This window comes from Poecile atricapillus, chromosome 1, assembly GCF_030490865.1.
Source record: "Poecile atricapillus isolate bPoeAtr1 chromosome 1, bPoeAtr1.hap1, whole genome shotgun sequence".
Classification (NCBI taxonomy): domain Eukaryota; kingdom Metazoa; phylum Chordata; class Aves; order Passeriformes; family Paridae; genus Poecile; species Poecile atricapillus.
The window spans coordinates 161250000-161277971 of NC_081249.1; the positions used below are offsets into that span (position 1 = coordinate 161250000).

General features: G+C 39.2%; 1 protein-coding gene across 1 annotated transcript; it reads right to left on the minus strand.

The window, feature by feature from the left end:
* Positions 1–356: 356 nt before the first annotated feature.
* GTF2A1 (general transcription factor IIA subunit 1) lies at positions 357–26922 on the minus strand. The gene is made up of 9 exons (XM_058829953.1): positions 26630–26922; positions 19338–19439; positions 17505–17709; positions 15145–15209; positions 12939–13014; positions 11049–11182; positions 9801–10121; positions 7879–7968; positions 357–4881 (listed from the first exon to the last, which is right to left on the minus strand). Exons 1-9 carry the CDS (start codon positions 26657–26659, stop codon positions 4774–4776), a joined length of 1131 nt encoding a protein of 376 aa, XP_058685936.1. The 5' UTR covers positions 26660–26922; the 3' UTR covers positions 357–4773.
* Positions 26923–27972: the final 1050 nt, after the last annotated feature.

Genomic DNA, 27972 nt, shown 5'->3' on the forward strand with positions numbered 1-27972 from the left:
ACTTCCCTCAACTCATGAGCCATTGTTCCCAATCCACCTCAGGATACCACTGGCCTTAATATAAAGTTGTTGAACCAATCTTACCTCAACACCTAAGCCTTAGGGTTACCACACTAACCTAAAGGAGAAATCCTTGAACAAATATGCAATTCTGGCCTCACAATTAAACTGTGAATTTTTTTTATAACGTTGTGATGGTATTAAATGGGAAGTCCGCATAGCAAACTGAACAGGTGACTGAAATTACCTGCATGTGATAAAAATCAATTCAGAATCTTCAACATTATTATGGATTAGTAGTAAGTCTCATATATGAAACAAATGCACATGCAAGATAGTAAATGAAGTGGCAAACATTTTTAAATAACATCTTTAATTAAAGTTTTTGCAAAGGCAAAATATTAAACTTAAAATAGGTCTTAGTACATCAAAATACTAAGTTCTCTAATCGTATTCCAAGCATGGCCTTTGAAACATAATATCCTGTATATCACAGAGGAGCAACCTTGATCTGCAATTGTACAGAATGAATTTTACAAACATAATAAATATATTTACCCCCTTACACATAACAGTATATGTACAACAGCAGTTGACAATAGTAGCTCAGAACAGCAAAAAAGGATAGTCCCCCACTCCATAATCTATTGGTACCCTATGCACTCTGGAACATGTCTCATTGGATGACTGTACATATAGCTAACCCAAGGTCGTTTTTCCTGTTTCAAAAAGCTCCTTTTGTTCCACAACATCTAATCCATCAAATAATAATTAAAAAACACACTGCATGAACTGCCTGAAAAAAGTAGACGACATGGAAATCAATGTACTGGTTTTTACACATTTCCCAACCAATCACAGCAATGGGAAAACGAGACTTTAAATGCCAGACACCAATACAGAACAATATGCAAGATTCTTCATCTTGTATAGTCACTAATCTCAAAGTCTGAGAAGAACTCTAATATCAGATGGGGTGCATGGGTGGTGTGGGATGGCACACAGTAAACCTCACGGTGCTGTGTAAGGCAGCCCAGTATCAATCCAGTGTGCGTTGCCCTAAAACCACTGTCCATTTCCTGGACATCTTATTGCATTCTATTAGGAAGCTTTTGCTTTGGGGGAAATTCTGGGGGGCTTTATTGTTTTTAGAGGAGCTTTTACGAATTGAAGAGATTATGAACTTTAGTTAACAAGGTCTCTCAACTCCTTCACTGAAATTAAGAAATTTTACTCTGGTAGTGTTATGTGGTGACATAATTACTGCTAACTGTCAAGAGGTGAAATTATTTTCACAGACTCAATGAAGTTTACTTTAACACTCCTAATTGTGCAGCAAAAAGATAAGAAAATATTTATTTAAAAAAAAATCAGTTACATGACACAACATGTTTTTTTCTCTCTTCTAGAAAATGTGCTTCAAAATCACATATCAATCCTGGAAATAAACTCGGACCACAACTGTCACTTTAAATAGTGTTGAGGAAACGGAATGATGATTAAATGCAAGTTGTGAGTACAATGAAGGAAACAAAGAGTATGAAATCTCAAGAAAATCTTGTTGCTAACCAGCAACTGAGGGGGAATAAAAACATATTTTATTTAAATAGTCCAATAAAGTTCATTATGTGACTAAACTCTCTATTATCTCCTTAAAAGAAAACATTTAATTTTCCACTTAGATGGTTTTAAATGATTGCACACACTAAAACCTAACAGAATTAGCAAAAAAAGTTGCTTTTCTGATTGAAGCACTGCAGGAAATTTACTCTCTCAGGAATCATTGTCATACTGGCAAAACAGGTATTCTGCAAACTGAAAAGGCACAAGACTCAATTTTGCCCAGTTGCTCTGTAAGTTTCCATCAGCCATCATGGTTATAATTCTGAAGTTATCTTCCCCATTTTTTTTCCATCATAAAAAAGGTGCTCCATTATCTGTGCAAATTTTAACATAAGCCCTCTTGAAACCATTAATTGTTTCCATAATACTGAACTATTTAAATTGGAAAAAAAAAGAGCGCTATTTCTAAGGGGGGAAAAAAATCACTTATGAACATGGGAATCCCTTGCCCTCTGAAAGGAATGGTTTCTTTTGAACCTAATGAAATGGTCTGTTCAGTTATATAGTTAAAACCATGATTAAAAATTCAAGTATAATAATAAAATTAAGCAAACTACATTCTTACAGCAAGCTGCTACAATAAAATGAAATTAAAACATGCTTTTTGACTTAAAAAAGGAACACTTGATGTAGCAATAAGAGCACAGTTTGGTATGTGCATGGTTTGACTGGCTTTCCCAAAACTTCACAGATATTTGTATTTGAAGACAAAACCTGTCTGAAAAGCATACCATACAATTAGCTTGCAAGAGGCTGTGCAAGTTCAGAAAGCTTCTAACATCCTTCAGAACAGACTAAGCTTAATTACCTTTAAAGCTCAGCTACCCCTTAAAAATAAATAGAGAGGCTATGCAGCTTCTAGTATATGTATGTGGGTGAGAAATATCACTAAGTTGTATGAAAACAAAGTGTTGTATAAGTAAACTGGGTTCCAGTAGTATAAAAAGGAATCTATACTAAGACTAAATGGATGGTTTTTTCCTTTTTTTGGCTTGGTTGTGCAGCATTATGGGAATTTTTCTGAAGTCCACTACTTAAGACTTACTGGTAACAGACATGGAAAAGGTGAGGGAAGGAATTAGCTGGGGTATTACAGATTTCCTTGCAGTTGTACATAGAAGTGTCAACAGTGGTAAAAAAATAAAATATCTGCGTTGTTCAGAAGAAAGCAAACACCAATCAGTTTGAGATACCTTGTTGAAAGCCCCAAGCTAAAAATGCAGTCTAAATGATGATTCCGTTACTGAAGAATCAATTAGATGAATCCTGAATTAACTTTTCACAAAGCTTATGAATGTAGACGGCTTTCTAACAACCATATGGCTCTAGACATAGCCTACAGGCAGTTTTAGTCATTATCAATGAGAGCACAGGTGTACAAATCACAGCAATAAAACCTTCTTTACAATTTGTTTTGAATTTTCTACATACTACTGAGACTACAAATGCACTTGGAGGCAAATTAATCAGAGAATGAATATTAAAGCAGTTGTTACATATTGCTAAAATACACTTGTGAATTTGTTAAATAATGTCTCATTCATTAAGATGTCTCATTCTCAAGAAAAAAAAAAAGTCATAAATCATGTCTGCTTCTCATGGTCTTATCTAATTTAGTAAAAATTATCTTTGTTGTGTCCTTTTTTTCCTCATTTTTTCAAGCACCCAACAAAATGCAAAATTATTTTTGAAATGGTGAGCCACATGAACATTCCTTCCTCAACAGTTTCTGAAGTATAATGCCCATTCCCTCTCCTCATTCAAAAGTAACTGCATTTCCAAAAGCAGGGTTTGCAAGAATGACCCTATGCACGAAGAAGAAAAGTTCTACTTCTGAGGTGAGAAAGGGAAAGAGGGGGGAATAACTTTGTTGCTTTTCACAAATTGAACACAAAAAAACCCCAAACAAACAAACAATAAAAAAGGCAAGTGAAAAAGTGACTACACAAGGTTTAGTGCATCTGACTGCTTGATTTGCTGTTACCAAGGCAGCCTAAAGATACTCTAACAAAATCTGTGTTCTCAAAAGCTGTGCAGCTCTCTTCGTGAAATTCCACGCCATCTGGAAACTTTAGAGAGATTAACTGCTGCAGGTAACTTCTGGCTATACTTTTTAGTAAAGCAGATCATTGATTAAGAGTTGCAGCCAGAATGTTAGAATTTTTATGTGATTTTCTGTATTAAAAATTTAGTCATTCTTGTGGTCTGTTGAATTATTTGTGGGTTTCTGGACTACATACACAGTAAGCATGTAAAGGAATGCATCTATTATGGCATTGCCTAGATATTGAATTCAAAAGGTATCCAAACCCTTTAAAAAATGTTTTTCAAAAAAATCAAGGGAAACTTATTTGTTTCAATTCAGTGATGCTGAACCACTAGAAAACAGCAAGAATATAATTAACAAGTTAAGCAATCTGACTTTTATGGGGGATGAGGTGCTTCAAATTTGAAAAATGCAGCCCTAGAATAAACCTATCACACAGAATTAAAATAATTTTGAAATATAAATCATTGTTTTAACATTTTGTAACTGCTAGGAACAACAACCTGTTTATGGGGAACTGCATTGAAAACAACAAATAGATATAATAATTAATGAGCATATCAGAATTAAAAATATCTTCCTCATACAAGTTATTTAAAATTTAACACCTTAATTCTTACCCTTCTGTACAAAGCTTGCACGCAGTTTCAGTAAGATTCTGACCATCCTCACTACCAAAAGGAAGTGTTCAAAGCAAAGATTTGTACACACAATAAGCATTTTCAGATTAATGATCTATCAAAGGGAATAGTTCCTTCAATCAGTGGAAGAAGTATTTTAAAATCTTAAATCAAGGGCAGGGGGGACAAAGCCTTACATGCTAAATACCAGCTGTAGGTACCTGTATGTAGAATTGATAATTAAGGTATTCCTAACACACAAAACCAGCTCCCAGACAATGCTATAGCTGCTACAGTCCATGGCTTGCTCATCTGAAGTAGTGTCTTTGTTGCCACATTTTACCTTTGTTCCAATACTTTTGTTTATTTCTGATGTGCAGATACACATTTTGATTGGAGTATACATCCAAGTCTCAATCTTTCCTGCTTTTGTTGTGTTTTTTTCCTTTTACAGGGAGTTCTTTTGTTTTGTCTTTTAAAACTTCACCATTCTGCGTCCCCAATGGCTTTGGAAAATACATAATCTCTTCCATTAAGATTCATGATGCCATCTTTGAGATGAAATTTCCATTTGTTTTTACTTCTGTGAATCTAAAAACAGGGCAAAAACATTAACCTATTACTCTGCATCAGAAATAGGCAATAATGCCTAAGTAAATTATAAAGGCAAGAAAAATAAAAGTAACTATTAGACAATCGTTACTAAATTATTAAAAATACTGAGTGCCACATCCAGTCTTTCCTTAAACTCCTCCAGGGACTATGACTCCACCACCTCCCTGGGCAACCCATCCCAATGTTTAACAACCCTTTCTGTGAAGTCATTCCTCCTGAAGTCCAGCCTACATGCTTAATTTAAAACTAAAAAAAAAAATTGAACAAAATTCAGTCTAAAGGTGAAGGAATAAACTTTGGAAAAATTAAAAAAAAAAGACAAAAACCAACAAACCAACAACCCCACCACTACCACCACTACATACTGTAAGCACAGAGCGTACAAATACTTGCAATCTATCAAAAATTGCATCTGAAAGAGCAAAACATCACCAGATGATCAGATACTCAAAGAAAGAAGACTTTTCAGGAAAGCTGAAATGCTGTTCCAAAAGGAAAGTTTATCAAACTTCTGCAGGTGGAACAAAGATGTAACTGCAGACCAAAGATGGTCTAGAAAAAGTTAAATTTTACATAAATCATAAAAACAGGAAACCCTGCTGCAATTTTAAAACTTTTTTCAAGCTTAGGAAGTGTCACCATTTACCATTAGTGCTGTAGAAACAGTAACACAGCACCAAAACAGCTATGACCATATCACTCTACTAATCCTGTACAGCGCTGCTTGATCTGTTCTCACTTAAAGCTGAAAAAAGGAGTTGGTGGCAAAAGTCAGTCAGCAAGTAAATGAACAAGAACAGGTCTGGCTTATATATACTACTTGCCCTACTGCATGGCATTCCACAAAAATCCCTCATCAGAAACATCTGAGCTGCCATGAGCTTAGAAGGAAGGTCCTCAGGTGAATAACTGAATAAAGATGAGAAAACACAGGTAGGAACAGAGTTTTTTACAGCAAAATGAGTTCGTTCCAGTGAAGATTTGTGCTGTTTGGATTCTACACAGTTTAAGAGCTCACTAAGGATCTGAAAAATGACAAAAAGTACTGATGATATAAAAAAGGCAGTTACTGAAGAGCTGCAGAACGATGTTACTGCCCTAACTCATTGTTTAAGAAAACAATGGTGGCATTCAAGGCATACAAAGATAGTAACAATGGGGAAAAAATCAATTTCAGTTTACATGGACAATAAAAGTGGTGGGTCTGAACTAACAAGTACAAGTCAGGAATGAGATTCCAATGTTCTAAGACTTTCCCATGAGAGTAACAGCTCTGTGTCCAGTGGGGTCAAAAGCATGCGCGAACTATTGCAGAATATTGCTAGACTAACAAATAAATTGAAGTGTTACCTCTGTTCCTCCCTAAACCTTATCTACCCTTACAAGTAAAAGACAGAAAAACAGATCTGGAGATTTAAAGTAAGAACAACCAAATGTCTAAACAGCTGTACAAATAACAAAGTCCAGCTCTGATTTCAAAGATATGACTGAGGAAGGTTATGATGGTCTGCAATATCATCAACAGCACCAAGAAAGCAAAAAAGAAAAGACTCTTTAGAGACTCTTTAGGAAGTATCATATGAAACTAATGGGTTTAAAGATGAGGTGATTCTTCACACATCACACAGTGTATTTACAAAACTTCTTGTCATATGGCGAAGTTTTCAAGGATTCAAGAATAATCAAATTGAATTGACGAGTAGAGGAAAAAATCCTCTGCTGGCCATTTGAGAAGAAGGCACTTTCTCCTCCTCAAGAGACAGTTCACAGAAGGATGGTAAAAAGCTCTACATGACATTGCTGCCTGTCTGCTCTTGTGTCATAGTTCCAGAAGTTCCAACCCACCACTGCTTGATGCAGGACACTGGGCAGGAGCAAAATATATTTTAGAGGCAAATAATAATTTCTTGAAAAGGGATGAAGTCCTTCCAGAGTATATGGCACTGGAAATGAACAATGGACACTGTTCCCCACCAAGTTCCCACTCCTAACTTTGAAGAGGGTGAGGATTACAGAGTAGCTCCTGTTCTCAGCTTCAGCAGCTCCCAATAAGCTTTTCTGACTGCTGTTCTGAGGTCCCTCACTATTCCTTACTAATTGTCTCAAAACAGTTTTGGATTAGTCTAGGGGAAGACAGATGGCTGGGATGTAGGTCTTAGATTCTGTGCTGAATGTGATGCAAAGTCTAAGCAAAGTCTGGGCATAACTGAAGGCTTGCTAACACAGCCATCCGTTGCAATGTAGGAGTTTTTATTCAAAAAGCTTATTTTTTTCTTTTTTTCTGCTTTAAAAAGGTTCCATATTCATTGTAGCCCAATTAATTGAGTACCGGAAAAGAAAAAAAAATCCACATCAAATAATCTGTGTACTACCTCAGCCAAAAAGTTCTGATATTGTCTAGATACATTTAAAAGACCCCAGCACAGATGAATCCTTGCATATTCCAGGGAAAGCATGATCCCCTGTATTGACTAAATTCTTGCAAGACAGTTCAGCAGAATTTAAAGCAAAAAAAGCACAAGCATTCCACACTGCCATTTCATACACCACAATGCATAGCACAGAAAGAGCATTCTCCTCTGGTAACTATCCTATCATCCAGAAAAGATATTTTAGTCATCAAGGAACAGTTTTCTACAAGTCTAAATCCTGATGACTACTTTTCCCATTTATAGCCACAATAAATGTATAAACTTAATAACAGTTCACCTTTCCTGGTCCCAGAAGACTGCCATTTTATTAAAGGACACAGAAAGACGCAGCCAAATTGATTTAAGCTTTACTCATTTCCATGTTTAGCACAAACATAGTACACAAACCTGTTTTAAAAACATTAGATAATTCTTACATTTCCATTCACATTATAGTCTGTACAGATCTACCTGTACTTAACAGTAACAAAAATACTAAATTTGATTTGATAGGAAGAAGAGAGAAAGTAAAACTCTTGGATTGTTTTCTGTAGAGATTTACCTTATCATACTGGCACACAACAACATTTTCTGTATCGAATAGCTCTTGTCCTTCCTCATCACTCACATCGTCTTCACTGTTCAGAGGCTCCTGAAAGAAACATGCAAAAAATTATGAAGGTTGGCAGGATTAGAGCTGTTACTTTGATTATTAACATGAGGATACAGTGTTGTCTACGAACTACAGGACCCAAAATGCAGTTAAGGTGGGCAATATTAGGCTTTCCAACAGAGTGCTGATGCTTGCTACCCTCCATCCTGACGAGATAACCTTATGAATTTTAGTCTGGAACTTCAGTGTCCAGGCCAGATTCTGAGCACTGCAGCCTTTTGTCACCACAACTACTCCTTTCTCCTTCCCTGTAAATACTCATATAAAAGTATGCAGGTTTTCATTTTTGTAAAGCGTCTAGGTAATGGAAAAGTGACATCAAATGTGAATAAGCCATGGAGTTGTATTTTTAAGAGCACATAAGAAGTGATGTGATGCTAAAAATAAAACACTGTGTCTTATTCACATTTGATGTACCAAAACTGGAAACAAACCTCAACATACACATTCTTATATGAATAATAAACACTTCAACAGCTACAATAATGACCAATAAGCACAGAACAACAATTATACTTCCAAATAGATAAGCTAAATGGAGGAGATGCCAGTGAAAGGTGTACTAGAGGTCCTAATTCTATTCAAAGTAATGCCATATTTAACTGAATTCAAAATCTTTAAGGAAGAGATCCACTCAAAGTAGTTGCTGAGAAGCAAAGGAAGCAAAATATAGAAGATTTCTGACATGTTGATAATGAAATCTTGGCATATAAAAAATTCCCTTCAGAATTCTAACATTAAGGTCAAGGAACATTTAATATTTAAGAATGATGACTTATACTTATTAAGGCAACTATTAAAATATTCAAACTGACATCAATGCTAAATGACATAATAGGAAAGTGATGAACCCAACCTGCAATTTGTAGCAGAAAAATAAGTGTTAAGACACCACTGTAAATGTATTGCAGAAAATCTGATTATTTACAAGTTTTACCTGTGTATCTTGCATGGGTTATACAGACCAAAATGCTGTCCATACTGGCATTTTAAATGGAATAAAAAATAAGGCTGTAGAGAAGTTTGGAAGAAATCTGGCAGTTCAAAATGCATTTTAGGGACATATTTAGGGAGTACCAAGCTTCCTGTCTAAGTACTTTTAACTTAGTAGTATTTCCCCACCCTCTACCCATTTTATACAATTCCTTATTCTTGTGGGGCTTTTTGGTGCAACACACCAAAACTCAGTAAGAACAGCCGACTGAAGTCCAAAACCAAGCCAACTCAAAGTCTAAATTAAGCACGTACTATTAAGAATGCAACAACTCACTCCTGTTCCTGTCTCCTTATTTTATTAAATCAAGGTAAGATGATTTTCTAGAAGATGCTTTGTAACCAAATTTGAGTTCTCAAGCTTGCTCTCATGTAACAAAGAAACAGAATAGCCAGTGAGATACAGGTAGACCGCATCTGTTGGTGCCACCACTGAACTAAATACTGTTCTCCTTTTTGTCAAACTTAACACCCTACTTCTGTACACACTTGGTCCCAAGCAGAGTTGACTACTTCTGTTTGCTCATGAAGATTACACGATTTCATGACTGACCTCTCCATAACATCAAAAATATTTCTATTGAAGTGTTTTGAATGGTGTTGGTCACAGCTAATTTTTGCTGTGTCCCCCCACCCTCCCCAGTCACATCGTTTTGCTAACACACACCTCAACTTCAATACTGGAGATAAACAATCTTAAGTACAAGGGTGAAAGTAATATTCCCAAAATTACTGAAGTAACTGTATTATTTGATATTGAGAGTTTTCTTTAAAATACCAACAAAAAAATTGAAACACAGCCATAACATTAAGTTTACCTCTTCAACTTGGCCATCTTCACCCCCATCTTTTTCTTTCTCTTCCTCTTCATCATCATCATACTCTTCTTCCTCATCATCTTCTTCTTCAGATGATGTGTCCCCTGTTCCATCAACTTGGAGAACAAGTGGTGCTTGTGGTTGTGCCTGTTGCTGCTGTGGCTGCTGCTGACCAGCTGCAGGAATCTGTGCTTGAGCTGGTGTAGGGGCAGCCACTGTTGTAGGTATAACTTGAGTTTTATTCCCTGTAAACAGGATCTGCTGAGGCTGAATAATCACTCCTGTCTGCTGAGAAATCCCTCCAGGGAGAGGAGCCAAAACCTGATGGAATATTATTGTAAGTACTGTGGCTGCTAATGTGACAGACTACCACATCACAGACTCAAAAAACGCAATTAAAGCATATCAACCTGACTTGAACTAATTACAGAAGAGTTACAAATATTCCACCTATATCAGGTACATAATTTTAATCACATACCTTCTTGCACTACTTGTTGCTCATTTTCTGCATTTTGCATTGCTAAATTTAAGAAAAAATTCTGAAAGTCTATCCATTCTAAAACATGAGCAATACCACCACACTTGAGTTCCAAAGCACTGGAATACACAGCACTGGAATGTTTTAATTCAAATAAAAGATTATTTTAGAAAATCTTCTGTATATATAAAAAAATTAAACTCTTTACAAATTGTTAGTCATGCTTAAACTGTACAACTGTGACACAATGACAATGTGACTTTGCTAAATTCAATGCTAACACAGTCTGGACACACAGCTGACCTTGTAGATGAACAATTTTTCTAAAACATACTGCACTCCCTACTACAATAACCAAGGAGTGTCAGTTTCAGGTATTTTGTTCTGTGTGTTATGTGACTCAGAATTATTTCAATTAATTTACAAGTATGTAGACTAGGATTACACAGAAAATATAACTCATCAGGAGATGCACAAAAGAAATTTTAAACTGCAGCCAGTCAGTATCTGGCAAGAAAAAAAGTGACATTGAAAACAACATTTCAAAACTGTTCATTAAAAAAAACCAAAAAACAACAAAGGAACAACCAAACACAAAAAAAAGCATCAAGAAACCCCTGCCACACTTGACACAACTTTCTTTTTTAATTATACTGTTTCTGAGTTTGTGTCCTAGTTCAACTTGCTCTCAAAAATGCAAGCCCCTTTAGTAACTACTATCATGTTTTTTTCTTCCAGGTGTACCTATTCAAAAAAGTTTTCTTTACCTGCTGAATAACAGGTGCTTGTACTCCACCAGGCTGCATTTGGGGTATAACCTGCTGCTGTAGAACCACTGGCTGCTGTGGTTGAATAATATACTGAGCTCCATTTGCAGTTCTAACTACTTGGAGGATCTGGCCTGTAGTAAAATAAGTATCAAATTAATCAAATGTACAAGTTCACTTTTAAAGTTATCTTAATTTAGAAGCTTGTTTCCTGGAAAAAAACCAATGGCAATTAAAAGAGAAATACTAAAATGATTCACTTTTATCAGTGAAAAGACAGTATGCAATTGCACTTGTGCCAGAAACATAGAATAGGGTTGTGTACCATCTAAATATGACCATGAGGTATGCAATCCAAAATAAGTTTAGTTTTACAGACTAATCCTTTAGCACAGCACAGTATTTTAAATAATAGCTACCACTTACAAGCATACCTCCTATTTTAAAAGGCAGATTTTACAGCTGGAAAGACAAATTATCAGGAACCAAAATCATTGTACAGATCTATAGTCACAATATAAAAACTCTATCCACTGCTAACACCATGGTATTTCCAGGGTCCTGTGAAATGATGATCCCTCCTCAATTTTTTCCTAATTGGTACATTGCAAGAAACGCCTGGAAGTCAGTAACTTTCTTTACAGTATTATTTGCACTTGTTTTTTGGAAAAAAATAAAAATCTGTTCTTACACTTATTGTCCACCCTTTCTTTCTGCACTTGATTTCCTTTTGCTGTCCTTTGGCTTTACCATTTTATACCCTTCATCACTTAACAAAATACATCCAAGAAACAAACACACACTTGGAAATAGCCTGAAATTCTGAAAAGAGCTAACACACTCCAACATTAGTTTTTTTCACATTTCTTACCAGAGAGGCGAAGTAAGAAATTAAATTAGATAATCCTGAACTTTATACATTTCCCTCAGATAGATTTCCTGTTCTCCACAACAAAATGCAAAGCCCTACTTACTGAAACAGTTAAATGCACATGAAAGAAGGGATTTCCCTAGCCCAAGTCTAAGAAATTACTATAAATGTTGAAACCTGAAGTGTTACTACAAAAGAAACAAATGTAGGCTGCAGATTATTCTGTGTCATAACAAACATAAATGTTCTTCCTTAAAACGAAGAGCTTTTAGAAGAGCTGCACATTTAAATTTTACTTCAACTATATATCATTAAACATTACAGTGTTTAAAACAGGACGGTTAAGTCCCAGGTAATTCTGAGCAGAGGTGAACTACTCCAGCAAAAGCAGCAACTAGATCTAGAAAATGAGATTTCTCAGGCCTTTCATTACTTCCTGTGCAGTACACATCTATAATCAGGTTTATAAAATCAACATAATATGAAAGTACATGAAATATCAGATATGCTGCTCATCAAAGTAACATGTAATTATATTCTAAATGCATGGCATAAAAGTTTTTAGAAACTATAAATATGAAATAAAGTTAGCATTGCTAGCAAAGTTAGAAATTCCACTTTGCATGCTTAACAGGCAAGAAAAACCTTAGGATATTACTCCTCTGAAGTCACAGCAGTAGTGATCCTACTTTTATACCCAGCACAGTACCTGAGCTTGGATCATGCATCACAAAGCCCAGAAATACGTAAAGGGGAAAGACAGCGTCTGTGTCTAGAACTTCTCTAAGTGGGTAAAATTTACACATATTCTAACCTACCACACCACTAGGGCAGAACCACAAGGTTCGTAAGAAAGTCAGTGAGCAAAAGGTGCAGGAATCAAGTAGAGACTGCACTACCTTGTTAGGGTGGATTCCCAGACCCTGCTTTTTAGCAGTAAATAACAAGAAGTAAGGCCCAGAATGCTTCCCTCTCAAACCCCCTTGAAATTGCAGTTTGTTCTCAATATTAAGAGTTACCTGAATTTGTAAGTATCTGCTGAACTGGAGTAACACCAGCGGGAAGAGCCAATGTAGCTGCAGTGGCTGCAGCACTCTGAAATACAATAAAAACATTTTTTAAGCACAAAGGTACTATTGACAGTGTTTCATCTCACAAAATGCTGCCTGAACATACCAAACTTTTTACTGCTGTTTACAGTGTTTGCACACAAGTTCCTGCAGCTATTGAAATGCAGGCATTTCAACAGCACATTATACTACATATAAAAATTATTCTGTTCTCCTTCTTTAATAGTAAGAAGACTAAAGCAAAATCACTAAATATCACATCTTAACACAACTCCATGTGGTTTCTTGGTTTATCTACAAGTTCAGGAGATAAACCTCTGCCTTCTCTGCTGACCTACTAATAGAGCAGAGCACTGCATTACTCATGTGGCAACTCTAGTCACACTTTTTCAAAGCAGCTAAGGCTATGGGCCTACAAGTCTGATGAAATAAGGTACTGAAGCAAGGATTATGTTTGCCTGTCTGGTTTTCACAGGGCACAGTAATCAGGTTTGCACTCTCCTTCATTCTGCCAGTGATTTGCATGTCAAATCCCACATCACACAGCTCCTTCGAGTGAATCTACACATACTGTGTACTGACCACAGAATGACCAATTTTTTCTCTCAAGACAGCTGGCACAAAGAGAAAGTGAAACTATCAATGAGTAATGATTTGAACCTGCAAGGAAACTCCATTCCAACACATTATGGGAACTCCAAACACAAAAATCTGTATTAAGTCCTTAATTTGCAAAGGATGATGGACTTCTCTAGAGGCCTCTCCATTTCAAGGGTCCAACTTCAGCTGCCTACAGAAAAGCCTCCCTTCCTCTACTATAAAGGAACCAAGGCCGATTATTCTTTGTTACTGAAAGGACTCAGACTTCACTACTGAGTAGAGTGCATATTCCTGTTTAAAAAAAAAATGATCTCCCCATATTGTCTAGCCAATATAATAGCTATATTTGTCAAGATTAGAGATCACCGCACAAAACTAAACATGCTTCTATGCATCCGCACATCCCAGACAAAGAGAGATGAACTCTCATTACTCTCTGCCTTCCAAAATACTCAGTCTGTAAGATCCACTCTTTTATATCAACTTAAATGCTTCTAATAAAAACAAACCATATTTCCAAGTTGATTGTAACTCTTTGCTGAACAGTAGTTTTCTGTGGTATACTAAGCATCAATATTTTGACAGCAGTGGAATTAAAAAAGTTTGGCATACTCATTTTTTCTATACCCTGAAATAACTGAGACAGGACAAAAACACATTTAACTGTAGGACTTGTAAAGTTACAAATCCCACTGAAATGGCTGTCAAACGTAAGAAAAAGGTGAAAACTTTGTTTGTGGGTAAATCATGCTATTCAAGTAACAAAGCTCAGGCTCTTTTCTGTAGCAAGATCAGGAGCTAATGGAAAAGTAAAAGCTAAGAGAAGGCTGCTCCAGCTTCAAAACTCGTTGCAGCATGAAACTTTGCCTCATGGGCTTTTACCATAGAAGTGGTAAGAATGTAAAGAATTTTGGTCATAATGCACATATTAAACTTTTAATAGAGGTTGTCTTCAAGGCTTTGCAAACAACTTATTTTTCTTTATATTAAACCAGGGCCTTTAAAGCAAGATAAGATAAGCAATATTAACCTCTAGAGATGGAGAGTGCAAGAAAACTGTAAATGACCAGACTCAGCTTTATACATTGTTACATAATTAGTGAATCAAATTAATGTGACCAGCCAAGATCTATGTGAAATGCTAAATCATCTTTCATTCAACATAAATTTAATTTTCAGCATATTTAATGCTTTTTCCTGCATCTAGCAAATACATTATGCTTACATCAGTTAACGGTGGTGTACTGGTATATGAGCATATCGTCAAGGAGATCCATACCAGCAGTATTCCAATTTCTGATTTACAAAAAGTTTTGGTTAAACATACTTTGATCCTCTGCTTAAATAAGTCCTACATTTGTTAGCAGAACTGAAGTTACAGATCATTGTTCCTAGACTGTAAGTGCAGCAGCAAAACTCAGAAAGGTGGCAGATAGATTTAGCAGTGTGTCCTAAATTACTTTTAAGTATCTGATGACTAATAGAAATTTGTATTTACTAATCAGTCAAAACAATTTACATAATGACAGTCTAAGCCTGTATAAGCTTTTCTTACCATGCCTGATGCATTCATATGTGGTATCAGCTTAGAATCTGGCACAATAACCTGCTGCTGAGGTGCTAGAAACAAAAAAAAAAAAAAAAAAATCATTTAACAAAAAATGCACAATCTGACTACTTAACATCCAAGCCAGATTAATTTAGAAAGAATATTACCCAAATGTCAGCTGAGCTTCATCACAAAAAACAAATACTACATGGTCTCTGGTCTTAGTAAGTTTTACTCTCAAGACAATATTCAACAGCAGCTCTGAGGGGTGATATGACTACTTTGCCTTTACAGGTCTTATTTCAAGGACTTCAGTTACCTATTCTGAATCTACATAAAGCAAGATTGAAAATGTATTTCTGAAATTAAAGGTATTAGCGAGATGTTGATAAAATTTATGATGCCCAATATCAGAGTTCTTCAAAAACAAAAACAGTTAACTCTTAAAACAGACTTAAGCAAGGATTATTCCAAGATGAAGAGTAACAGGATGCTGCAGTTAGTCTGAGCTATGCAGTCAGCATAGCTGTAAGCTCGTGATCTTCACTGTCTTTCTAGCACAGCAGAAGCAGCTGAAAAGTGACAAACCACCTCTCCCACACAACAAAGCAGTTTTGGTGCGCTAAAGGAAAGAGATAGCTAAATTATACCAACAACCTGTTGATCGCATGGAAGTGCATACGTTCAAGTCTATGGAACAAGCAGGTTACCACTGCTATTATCAGTGACAGTAAACTTGACACTGACAGAGCAGTTTGAAGTAATTCATCATTGACAAACTATTCTCCATCCAATCCTTTAAACAAACACTTGAGAATATTAGGAATAAGAGTTTCTGGAAAAGATTCTGGGGTAGGTAGCCTCACAACCTGTACACAGATCTGAGGGCATCTCCAACTTTAAGGGAAATGAAGGAGGGCAAAAGATCTAGAAAATCTCGTGAATCTGTGCCAGGAGCACAGAAAGGACAGCAGGAATCACCACGTCGATCATCCTGCTCCCTCCCCGGGACTGCACCAGGTCACATGAGGAACTCGTATACCATCTCCACCATAGAACAGGGGAGGTCAAGTAATTCATAAAACTGTATCTCTGTGACGGAAGTGCTTTGATATCCTAATTTCATTTAGTCTCCGTGCTGTCATTTAGTCGTAAGCCACAACACTGTGCACCACTAAGTCAGCTGTAGCGTGCTACCATCCTGGAGCACAGGGAACACCTCCATGTTGCAGTGCCGGGAAGGCGGGCTCCAAGGGACCGCCAGAGGGCGCGGGGAGCGGCCGCCCCCGCCGAGGCCCCGAGCCCTTGCAGCTGCCGTGCTTATTCAGACACCTTCGTCCCAAAATTAATTTTATCCCAACACACAAAACTCATTCATGTCTAGCCAAAATAAAACACACTATAAGAAGAAAACAAGCATCGAACTCCCATCATTCCCTCCCTGTCAAAATGTGCCCCAAACCAACCACAAAAAAAACCAACCAACAAGACACCAAGGGAAAACTAGTCACATTAGTCCTGTACTCTGCTGAAAATATGGCGGTTGGGTTTTGGCTGGCTTTGGGAGGAGACAGCGAGGGATAGCAACCCATATCTATCTTTCGTGCCTGTGACAACCTAGGTTTTCTGATTCATGAAATCTGACAAAAACACTGAAGTCTGAGACTACCACAGGTGAATATTTTATGTCACAAATTTAATAAACTGGAAACTCAATCAAGCCTTTCATGGGTGGCAGATATGTTTACTGAGCATATATGCAGTAAAGTTCAGTAGTATTTATCTCAGTTTCCAAAAGAAATTATAATTGCTGAAAATTTTTTTCATTAAACTCTTAATGAATACGCAAGACAGTTATTACAAGAAACAATACTGCTACGTCTAGCTAAAATATAACTTACTCATCTACATCTACAGAGTGTGCAATCTTTTAAGACCAGAAAGTACCTACTCAGACTATTATACAAGTATTTCTCATGTTTTAACATTGAGTTATGCTAACCAATAATGTTTTTTTGAACTAATTTGCTCCTAATGACATTACCACCTCATGACTAAACTGTCAACTGCTCATTGGCTTGAACTTAAGAGCTGCTAATGGAATTTTTAAAGCTGTGCATTCTGAAAGCATATTATGCTATAGGAGACCAAGATAAGAATTCAGCCTTTTCAAAATCTTCTAAAGAACACGACTTAAATACCAAAACACTTTCCACCAAGACAGCTTTCTTGATCCATTCAATAAAGGCCAAGTAGAAAGACAAAGTTAACCATCAAACAAGCATCCTGCCCTACATTTAGAATATGCTAAGGAGCTGGACTAACTTCAGAGAGTTTTGCCAGAGTGTTCAGAAATTAAGTCTGACCTTGCTGAGATGCTGGAATAAGGACCTGCTGTGGCTGAGACTGCTGCTGCACAGTCTGCTGTGGCTGAGGTGTGTGATGGTGGTGGTGATGATGCTGCTGTTGCTGCTGCTGCTGTTGCTGCTGTTGCACCTGCAATAAAAGCTGCTGCTCTTCTGAATGGAAGCCATCTACAGCCTTAGACTGCATCAGCTTGTTCTCCCACAGCTAGTTTGGAAAAGGAAAGAAAAATATCTGTATGTAACTTTTACTCTGCAGGACTTGTAACAATATAATGACAGTAGTCCAAAACCGAGTTTTACTGTTTGTTTTGTGCAAAGCCCAAAAAGCCTTCAGGCAGATATAGACAAAAGATAACTCCACAGAGTTAAGAAAAGGAATTAAATAGCCCTTGTCAATCCAAGCTGAAGCTTTAACATTGTTTCTTCCAAGTGTGGAAGATTCACAACAACCCTGATAGCATGAATTGAGATGAATTGGTAACTTTAAATAAGACTTCAAGTTTTCCATTTCTGATATTCTTTCTTTCTTACCTCTTTAATCACAAAAGTAATTCTTTATTACAGCTTTCAAGCCACTTCTTCTTGGAACTTGTCAATAAAAGTTCCTTAAAGACTACTGCCTCCTACAACAGAAGCCACTGGTATACCCAAGATAATGCCTCTCTTTAAAAGATAGAACAGGATCATTTATCCAATTTTTACCACAGTATCAAATTCAGTTTCTACAGCCCCACAGTTCTTTATGTCAGCTGACATGTCTCCAAAGGACAGACACGGATGCAAAAAAGCAGCTCTTGTAAAAAGAGCAGCATGAGTATTCTCTAATACATCAGAGTCTAAATGGCACCCAGGAGTCACGATTTCAAAATCTGCTTAGGGCTCCCTGCCTCTTAATTTTCCTTTTTGTCTCTTTCCTCATTAATTTTTTTCTGACATCATTTGCAGAACACATCTGTAACACAAATACCAAAGCACTTCTTTTATAGTGCTCACTGTACTTTTACCAAGACAGGTCATGGTCTCATGGGAAAAGTCTTCATCTGCTTCTGTCTAGTCAAATTCAAATTTTGTTTCCCACTCCATCCACTTTTCAATATTTCAAAAATATTGTGAATGTGGGACACCATGCTCACTGAAAAAGATAAGACAAAAATTCACCTACCTTTCCAGTTTCCTTTCTTTTTGCTGTTTTGTTTTGCCCCTTTTTTTCCCCTGCTTTTTTCCTTCCCCTTTGAAGGGTTTTTTTAACTCCTTAAGAATTTGAAGAAAGCCATAGGAGGCCCACTAGAGCTCAGGTTAACATCCTGCCTTTATTTTAGGTCTTTGATTCAAACACACCCCATGTAAAACAATTCTGAATCAGAGCTTCAGGCAAGTGTGATGCATACAAGTGTGATTTATTACATACCAACCCCTCAAAATGAAAATACTTTTGCAAACAACAAACCATACATGCAAAAATCTGGAAGTGCATCCAACAATAAACTTCTCTTTAGAAAGACAGTAATATCAAGCAGTGCGGGTATTTTATTTTTCCTGCAAAGAAACACTAAGAACTGTCTGTCTCTAAAATAAACGTATTTTTCCCTTTTTTAAAGATGCAGTGTTTTGGGATCAAAGTAACACTGCATTCCGATGACTGGTATCAGATTAGGGAAAATAACAGGGTGAGCAGATCTATCTATACAACAGTACAATTCAAAAGATATGGGGTTACAGATTACAGTGCTTAATTAACTAAAAATTAGTATTTATACTGTGAACAACAGTAGCCAGATTTGGAAACTAACTGCTATATTGGTCTATTAAAAATAGCTTTTACTTTCAACTTACTGTTTTGAGTTCCATGAGAACTTGTTCATCCACTCCTTCATCCAGAAAAACTTCTCTGACATCATTAATGACATCTTCAATTACAGACCTGTACAATTTAGGCTTTAAAAAAAAACAGTAACTAGTCAGCACTGTTTTCAAAAAAATCTGCCACTTTAACATCAAAATAAGATTTCCCCCCACAAAACAAATCTGAATTTTAGAATATATCACATGTTTCTGAGTGACTGAAATATCCAGGAAGGTATAAATCAAGAAGAACAGCTCTAACAAGGGGAAAAGGGAAGGGACTGCTCACAACAGTCTGTGACGTTACTACAGCACTAGAGTTATCAAGCCATGAAGAATGTAACTTAAAACAGAGAAATGGAGATTGTTTTCCATTCAGTCAATTTGTTTTCTGCTTGCAAATGTATATCCTAAACATGCAAAAATGCTTGCATGTGTGCAAAATGCATTAAAGAACATTCAAATTCTAAAGGGTAATAAAGACAGGAAAAGAAACTTGTTAGTGTTTACTAGTCCCACAGGCACCAAGTATGGCTCAGAATGAGCTGAAAAACATTGAAGGCTCAAAAACCTGGAAGGATTCATGTGAATGTCCTATTCTTCCTTATGCATTTGTTTCAGGAACTCCTTAAGACAGGGTATTAGGCTAGATAGATTTCTGTTTTCAATCACCACTTACGCTTCTACATTTCAAATTTTTCACTGGGAAATACTAAAAATATGTTATCATTACACTGCTTTCACACCTAAACTATCAAAGAAAGTGAATTGTCAGTTCACTAGGTTGCCAGAAGAGGTTGTGGAGCCTCCATTCCTGCAGACACTCAAAAGTCATCTGGACATTATCCTGGGCTCTAGTTGGCCCTGCTCGTGCAAGGAGGTTACAAGACTTCTAGAGGTCCTTTCCAACGTCAACCATTTTGTGAATTTTAAAATGAAGGTACAATTTAAAATAGAGAATGTAAACACTTAACATTATCAATTAAAGCACAAAATTTAATTCATAGAACTACATGAGAACTGTATTATACACATGCTGTGCCTTTTAAATAGTAGAGCTTGGACCTCTCTTTGTATGTATATACCTCAATGAGCTTCTGGCTAGGCTTAAATATCGGTGCTATCTAATTGCAAAGTAGCACTATAAGCTGTATTATTGTTGATCTATCTTGCAGCCTGAAAACCACATATACTTCACTGCCCAAAGCTGCTCCTTGGGATGCAAGTACACCAATTTTAAACTACCAGCAATTAGCCACAAGTTTCTCTAAACTGTCATTCCAGTTTAACTGTCACCCAGTTAGCCCCACTGCTTAACTCCCTTAAGCAATACATCCTGCATGATGCCACACACATCTGATATGTTGTTTATATGCAAAACAATCATCCTGTACTGGTGCAGTGGATTTGGCACTCCAGGAAGGCTGTGCCTCCAATGCACAAACAGGAAATCTGCACCAAACACAAGCAGGTAATCCAGAGGTGCAAGAACTACACAAATTTACTTAAATTGAATTGATGATTGTATTGAATGATTTATTTTATGCACAAACATTCTCTTAATGCATTCCAGAAGTGATGAATTTGTTGCAGACATGCTAAAAATTTCACAAATTATGGAATTGTTATGCCTAAATTATGGAATAATTTAGGGAGACTAGTAATCCGTGGTTTACTAATCCAGGGAAAATCTGAGTGGTCAATAAGCACAAAAAAGAAGCTGAATATTTTTACTTTTAGAAGTTGGGGGAGAAAAAAAGGAAAATAAAACTTAAGAAAATGCATTAAGATTACAAGATATTTGGAACCTGGAAATAAGTCATCTGATGGCTGCTTAGTGCATTATGTCCTTACTGTTTAAAAAAGCTCTGCACCAGAGCATGCTCAAGTTGTTTGTTTTTTTTTACAACTCCTGCCCCAGCCCCTCCTCCCCAAAAAGAAAAAGTGCAAAAATAAACCAAAAAACCCCAACAAAATCCAACATACCACTCTATGTTATTGATCACATTTTAGCTTTAAAACATGCTGCACATGCTTAATATTACTGCAAATCAAGTAGCTGAAATGTCATTCATTTTTTTGTTACTGGTCTTTAAAAAAAAGAACCAAACAAAAAACAAACCAAAAAAACCAACAAAATAAAAACAAACAAAAAAAGCCCCCAAAAACCCACACTACCAAAAACCCCCAAAACAATAATAAAAAAAACCCAACAAACCAAAACCTAAAAATTTCTTGCTTCAATAACAGACTGTTTGCCATCCTTGACAACTACATTTACACGGAACCTATGTCCACAACTTAACTTCTCCAAAAGAAATAAGACATACCATTGTGCATTGTCTCTTATCCTGGTTTGAAATATTGCATTAACTGAGGCTATAAACATTGAAACACATGTTCAAAGCCAGATCTCTTGGGTGCTAGTATTTTAAATCTGTGTAACAACTCATAAATACCAAGCACCATTAACAGGATTATTTTTCCACTTAATTCATAACAGATGCAAAAAGACATTCTATTTAATAACATTATGCCCTATTATTTCTATAATTAAACAAATTGCATGAAGCTTATACAATTCAACTAACACGGAAATACTACTTAACCTATTCCATATATTGTTCCTTATTACATTAAAAGCATCTGTTCCTTAATGCCAAAACCACATGCTTAACCTCAAGCATGTAAGTTACTTTATTTAAGTCAAGAGAACTACCTGTATGCCTCAAATTACAATCAAAATTCCTGCAGGATGGATGGTGCATTTTCTCCTTTAAGCCTCCTCTCCCTAAATTACCTATTAAGTCTACTTTTCTAATAAAACAGATTTTACACAAACAGGCCCTAATAATTTCCACCAGTAGCTACTTCCTCCTATCTCCACAGTCAGGTATTTTTGTAAGGTTTATACACAAAGCCTTCTGAGTCTATAAAAACCTGTAAGAAAGATACCAACATTCAGATACAGCAAAGTGACTCCACAGCCCTAAAGTCTGCTTGGGAATTTCCTTTTTTCCCTTGGTAGGTAAGAGAAAAAACAAATTCAAGCAGATACTGGTTTCTAGTGTCCAGCATTAGCTTAGCAAGACCTCACAAAGGCAGGTTAAGAGCACAGATGTGCACTGTGCCACTGCTGACACAGGATCCTTCTGCATTACTTCCAACAGTACAAGCAAGCAGGTAAGTCCCCAAAAACAGGCCAGTCCTGCAGGGTTGAAGTGAGCAGAGTGCCTTGTGGGTTACTCAGCCCACCAGCAGTCTGTACACACATGTATCCCTCTGCATGAGCTCACTGCGCACTTAGTCTCAAAATGGGTCAGAATTTTTGGACACTGCTCCAATAACACAATAAAATACATGATACACTCATGGCTCTGTGATTAGGAGGAAGAAAAGAGAATAAAACATTTGCATGCTTATAATTGAACAGTGTCTGTCTGATTTTTACCTATACACATTTACATAATACTCAGAAATACCCTGTCCAGTTGAAATTCTCTTTTGTATACTCCTACTGAACATCCAGCCCAGGTGGAACATCTGCCACACTAGTGACAGCAATGCCTTCAAGAGACATTCACAGTGGAATTCTGAAGAGTATCACAAAATACTCATTTCCTACCTCAAAAGAGGCATATCCAGTAAAATTACAAAACAGTCTTAATTTGCAGACTTCAAAAGAATGCACACTGTATGGTTTTCAACATACACTAAGTGTTAGCTTTAAGCATTATTTATATGATGCTGAAGCTGTTTATATAAGCCATCTAAGACTCTGGAGTCAAATGACAAAACTATTTGCATACACTGCTCACTCAGAAAATAAACACAGTAATACAATTACTGAGTAAGTCTAAAGATGGGATAGTAGGTGTGCTTTCCAGTAAGTTTCTGCATTCAGTCCAAGAAAGCAATGAGAACAAATGGAAACTTTAAAGATTGCTATTAAAATAATTGTGCTTTCATCTGGTTTATATTAAAGTGTCTCACTCATAGAGTACATTGCTGTAAATGTCAAGCTCTTTTAAGAGCAAAATACTCAAATCACTCTTCAATAAACACTATTCCAAGCACTTACTACAGATTAAAGACAACAATTAAAATTCCTGATTTATTAGATACAACCACAAACACATAGAAGAGATTTGGAATCTACTATTTCCCCCTCCAGGAACATAAGGGAATGATTATATTTTACTTTCTCTGTGCATCTTGAAAAGAAAACTCTTGAGTATGGTGGCACTGCTACACACACACTCCAAATCCAGGAGCAACCAGCAAGCTATTTTAAGAACTGCCACATGCCTTTGGGGGCTTACACTTCCTACATTCCTTCTACTTCAAGGGTATAAAAACTGCAATTCTCTGTAATTATTATCACAACACTTGGGATTTCAGCAGTTTGGGTTTCCAATAACCAACATATTATGGAGAGACAGACCACAGCACGCTTTGTACATCTGACAACAGTTTGTTCCTAGTTGGTTCTGCAGCTCTCCCTGAAACTCTGCTAATCCTTCTCCCAGCCGTGCAGTTACCTCTGTAAGCCAGTTACATGCAGCCAGCAGAGCACACTATAAAGGTAACTACTTCTAGTCACAATTACATTAAGATGTGCATAAAAAAAAGTAACACACATAATCTATATTGTAAGCATTCTGAGTTTTATGATGTTGTGGACTTCTACAAATAAATTACCTTTATCTCCTGTAAAATCTTATACTATGTATAACTGTTAGCATCTAGTATTTGTCCATTATTACAGAGAACAGATTTCTAACAATTCAGATTTGATCAGATGCTGACATGATGCCACTGACACACTAGGCTCCAAGTTCAGCTTCCTAAAGTCATGTGGTTGCAGCATTTCAAAATGTTCCCTCCTACTCATCTTTGGCAATCCTTGGGTAAGCAATGTATTTCTTGCAACTGAATGAGACCCAATTTGACAAAACTCTAATTTTACTACTTAATTAAAAATTAACCTAAAGCATACCTATCAGAAGCAGGCTTGGCTTTTACTATTCCAAACACTGACACCATTCAAAAGAACTTCCAGTACAGAAATACAGTGGAAGAAAACAAGTCTTAGTAAATTGCTGAGTCAAAAATATTTACAAGTCCTCCAGATAGTCAGTGTACATATTTTTTCCTATTCAGTACTACCCTGGTAAAGAAAGAGAAGCAAAACCTGTAATTTACTATAGAGAAATAAAACCCTTTCTTACAATAAAAACACAGATCACTAAGTTTATAAACAGAAAGACAACGAAGATTCAAATTACACACAGTCAATATGCATCCTGCTGAGCAACTGCCCTCTGTGTAACAGCTGACTACTTTCCTAAAATTTCCTGATACGAAAACTGACAATATCAAATCAAAGATGCTTCCTTGCAATTACAAAAATTTAACTCACAAGCAGCTCTCTAACATTTCAGATTAAAAAAAGAAAACTAACATGCTTTGCATTTTCTTTTGTGTATTTTGTAGTACACCAAATACTGTAATGAAACTAAGTAGTGAAAATTCCAAAACCACTGCTCTGCCTGGACTGCAATAAAATATTTGTACACTTTAGACATCAGAAAGACACATAAATCACTGAGCAGCATCTGCAGCCCATGACCCATGTATAAAACTTGAATATTAACTTCGCTTTTGGGGACACAGCTGTACTCAGACCTTGGCAAAGCGCCATAAAATAAATACCGCAACTCTCCTTGATACACTGGGTAAGAACCGTTTAAACACTCCTTTACACAAGTAACAGAAAAGCTACTTTTAAGACTTTACGAGAGTACAGGAACGTGTGCGAGCTGTACGCCAAGGACAAAAAAACCTCAAACCCTAAACAAACAAAAAAACCTCACAGCAAAACCCAAAACCAAACAAGCAAAACAAATTAAAAAAAAAAAAAAAAAAAAAAAAGGAAGGAAAAGGTAAAACAGAGTCAAATGCAGGAGGAGATGAAAACTGTCTTTGTCAATGCCTAGTAGCAAAGGAAAGCCCATTTACACGGGCTAGGAGACACCCTCGCCCCCGCAAAGCACCGCCGCTCCACAGCCCGGTGGCGACGGGGCCGGGCGGCGCGGAGAAAAGAGAAACCGGTGGGCAAGGCCGGCTGGATCCGAGGGACAAGCCGCCCGTCTCCCAGCCTCCGCCGCGGACGCATGCACCTCCCAGCCCGCGCTCCGCAGCTCGCTCCCTATTTAAAGGCTGATGTGGTGTTTAAATGGAGAGGCGGTGACGTGGGGCTGGAAAGCACCTTCCCATCCTAGCAGAGTCTATATTAGAGAGCGGCAATAGCGCTATATAAACAGGGCAGCCACAGGGAGGAGGAACACAAGGAGCAGGGAGGCAGAAAGGCAGGGGGAAGCCATGATGGATCTGAGAGCCACAAACAAGGGGGCCGAGCCCGCCGCCGGGACGCCGGGTTTGTCTCCTCCAGCGCTTCGGGGCGGGGGTCGCGGCCGGGGGCGCGCCGGGGAGCGGAGCGGCGGCCGGGGGGGCTCGGTGGCAGCGCAGGTCTGTGTGACTGCTTGTTGCAAACCTCTGTGAGTACAAGTGCAGCAGCGAGCCACCCGCCAAGGTGCAGAAAGCACGAGAAGGGAACGGGGCAGAGGTTGGGTTTTTTTTTTCTTTCTTTTTTTTTTTTTTTTTTTTCTTTTCATTCTCTCTTTTTAAAATAAATACTGCCTCGCTCGCCAGAGTTGAGGGCTTTCGCTCGGCTTAGCCGATCCTGCCGGACTGGGAGAAGTGCTTTTCAACCATCGTCTCCTTCTTACAAAGCAACATAAAATGGCTCCAGCGGAGCCCGGGCGGGCTTCCCCGACACCGCAAAACCGAAACCTGGCTCGGGCGCTCCTTCCCCTGATCTCGGGGCGGGCGTTAGCGCCCGCGCTCCTCCAGCTCTCGCCCCTTCCCCGGGCGCCTCCCGCCGGCGGCGGCGGCGGCGCCCCCCGCCCGACGGCCCTTCCTTCCCTTCCCCGCCGGACCCCCGGCCTCCCCGCGGGGCCGCCCCCGGGCCGCCGCCCCGCGCCCCCACCGCTCCGCTCCCGCCGCCTCTCTCTCCCCGCCGCCGGGCGCCACAAGTTGGCTGCCGCCGCGGGGGCGAGGCTGCCCGAGCCCCCCGCCGCCTCTGCCCGCCGGGGGGCCGGGACCGCCCGAGGCGGGCGGCGGGAGGGAAGGGAGAGCGGGGGAGGGGGCGGCGGGCCCCGCCGGCCACCTCCGCCCGCGCTGCCCCCGGGGCCCCCCTCGCCCCCCGACCCGGTCCTTACCACGGGGTTTGTGTTAGTCGAGCTCGCCATGTCCCGAGCCCCCCGGGACGCCCCCAACCGCGGGGGGGGGAGTCGCCCCTAAAACAATAAACCTGCCCGGCTGCGTCCCCCCAGCGCCCGCGCGTTCCGCCCCGGCTCACGGGCGGCCCCGCGGCCTGTGCCGGGCTCGCTCGCGGCCCCGGGGCTGCAGCCGCCGCGCTGCCGCCTCGCCCCTTTATATAGCGCGAGTCGAGCGCTGCGCGAGCGGCCGGCGAGCGGGGGACGCGGGCGGGGGGGAGCGAGGTACCGCGAGAGCTGCCGCGAGACCGCGCCGGGCCCGGAGGCGTCACGTGGGGCGCCCCGCCCTCGCCGCCATGACATCTATCGAGGCGGAAGTGGCAGCGCGGCCGGGCCCTATCGAGGCGGAAGTGTCTCCGCCTCTCTCCGGAGAGCCGTCCCCGCCCGGGGTGTGACGTCACGAGGCGCGAGCGGCAGGCGGTGGCGGGCGTTCCGTGGTCGCGCGCGGGATGGGGAAAGGGAATCGTTTAATTTGGAAAGGACCTGTGACGCCATGGAGTCCTGCCAATGGCCGAACATCCCCGTGTCTGCTAGGCCAGGGCACGAAGCGTCACGGCCAGTTTTTCCTTAACCACCTCCATGGATGTTGACTCCATCACCTCTCTGGGCAGCACATTTCGATGTCTAATCACATTTTATTTGAAGAAATTCACCCTGATGGGCAACCTCAACCTCTCCTGTTCTCCTGTCCTGTCACTGGTTGCCTGGCGCAAGAGGCCAATCCCCACCTGGCTACAGCCTTCTTTGAGGTGGCTGCAGAGAGCAAAAACCTGAACTCAGGTTTTTTTAACCCCCAGCTCCCTCAGCTGCTCCTCATCAGACTTGTGCTCCAGACTTCATCGCCCTTCTCGACATGCTCCAGCACCTCAATGGCATCCCTGAACTGAGAGGCCTAGGACTGAACACACAATCCAATGTCAAGTAGAGGGAGAAAATCAATGCTCTGGCCCTGCTGGCCACGCTATTGCTGATAAAGCCCAAGATGCCATCAGCCTTCTTGGCCACCTGGGCACACGCTGACTCATGGTCAGCTGCTGTTGACCAGGGCTGGCTGTGGTGGCCACACCAGGGCAGAGCCCTGGGAGAAGGGCTGGCAGCCCTCACAGAAGAGGTGGCTCAGGCCCTGCTGTCCATGCTACTGGTCACAACTGGTACCAGCTCTGCAGAAATCAACACGCCTCACCTCAGTCCCCGGGAGGTTGTTCTAAGGCAATTAAAAACCTCATGTAATCATCACAAGGCAGAAATGGTTCTTCTGGGTCCACAAGAAAAGGGCTCTGAGCCCT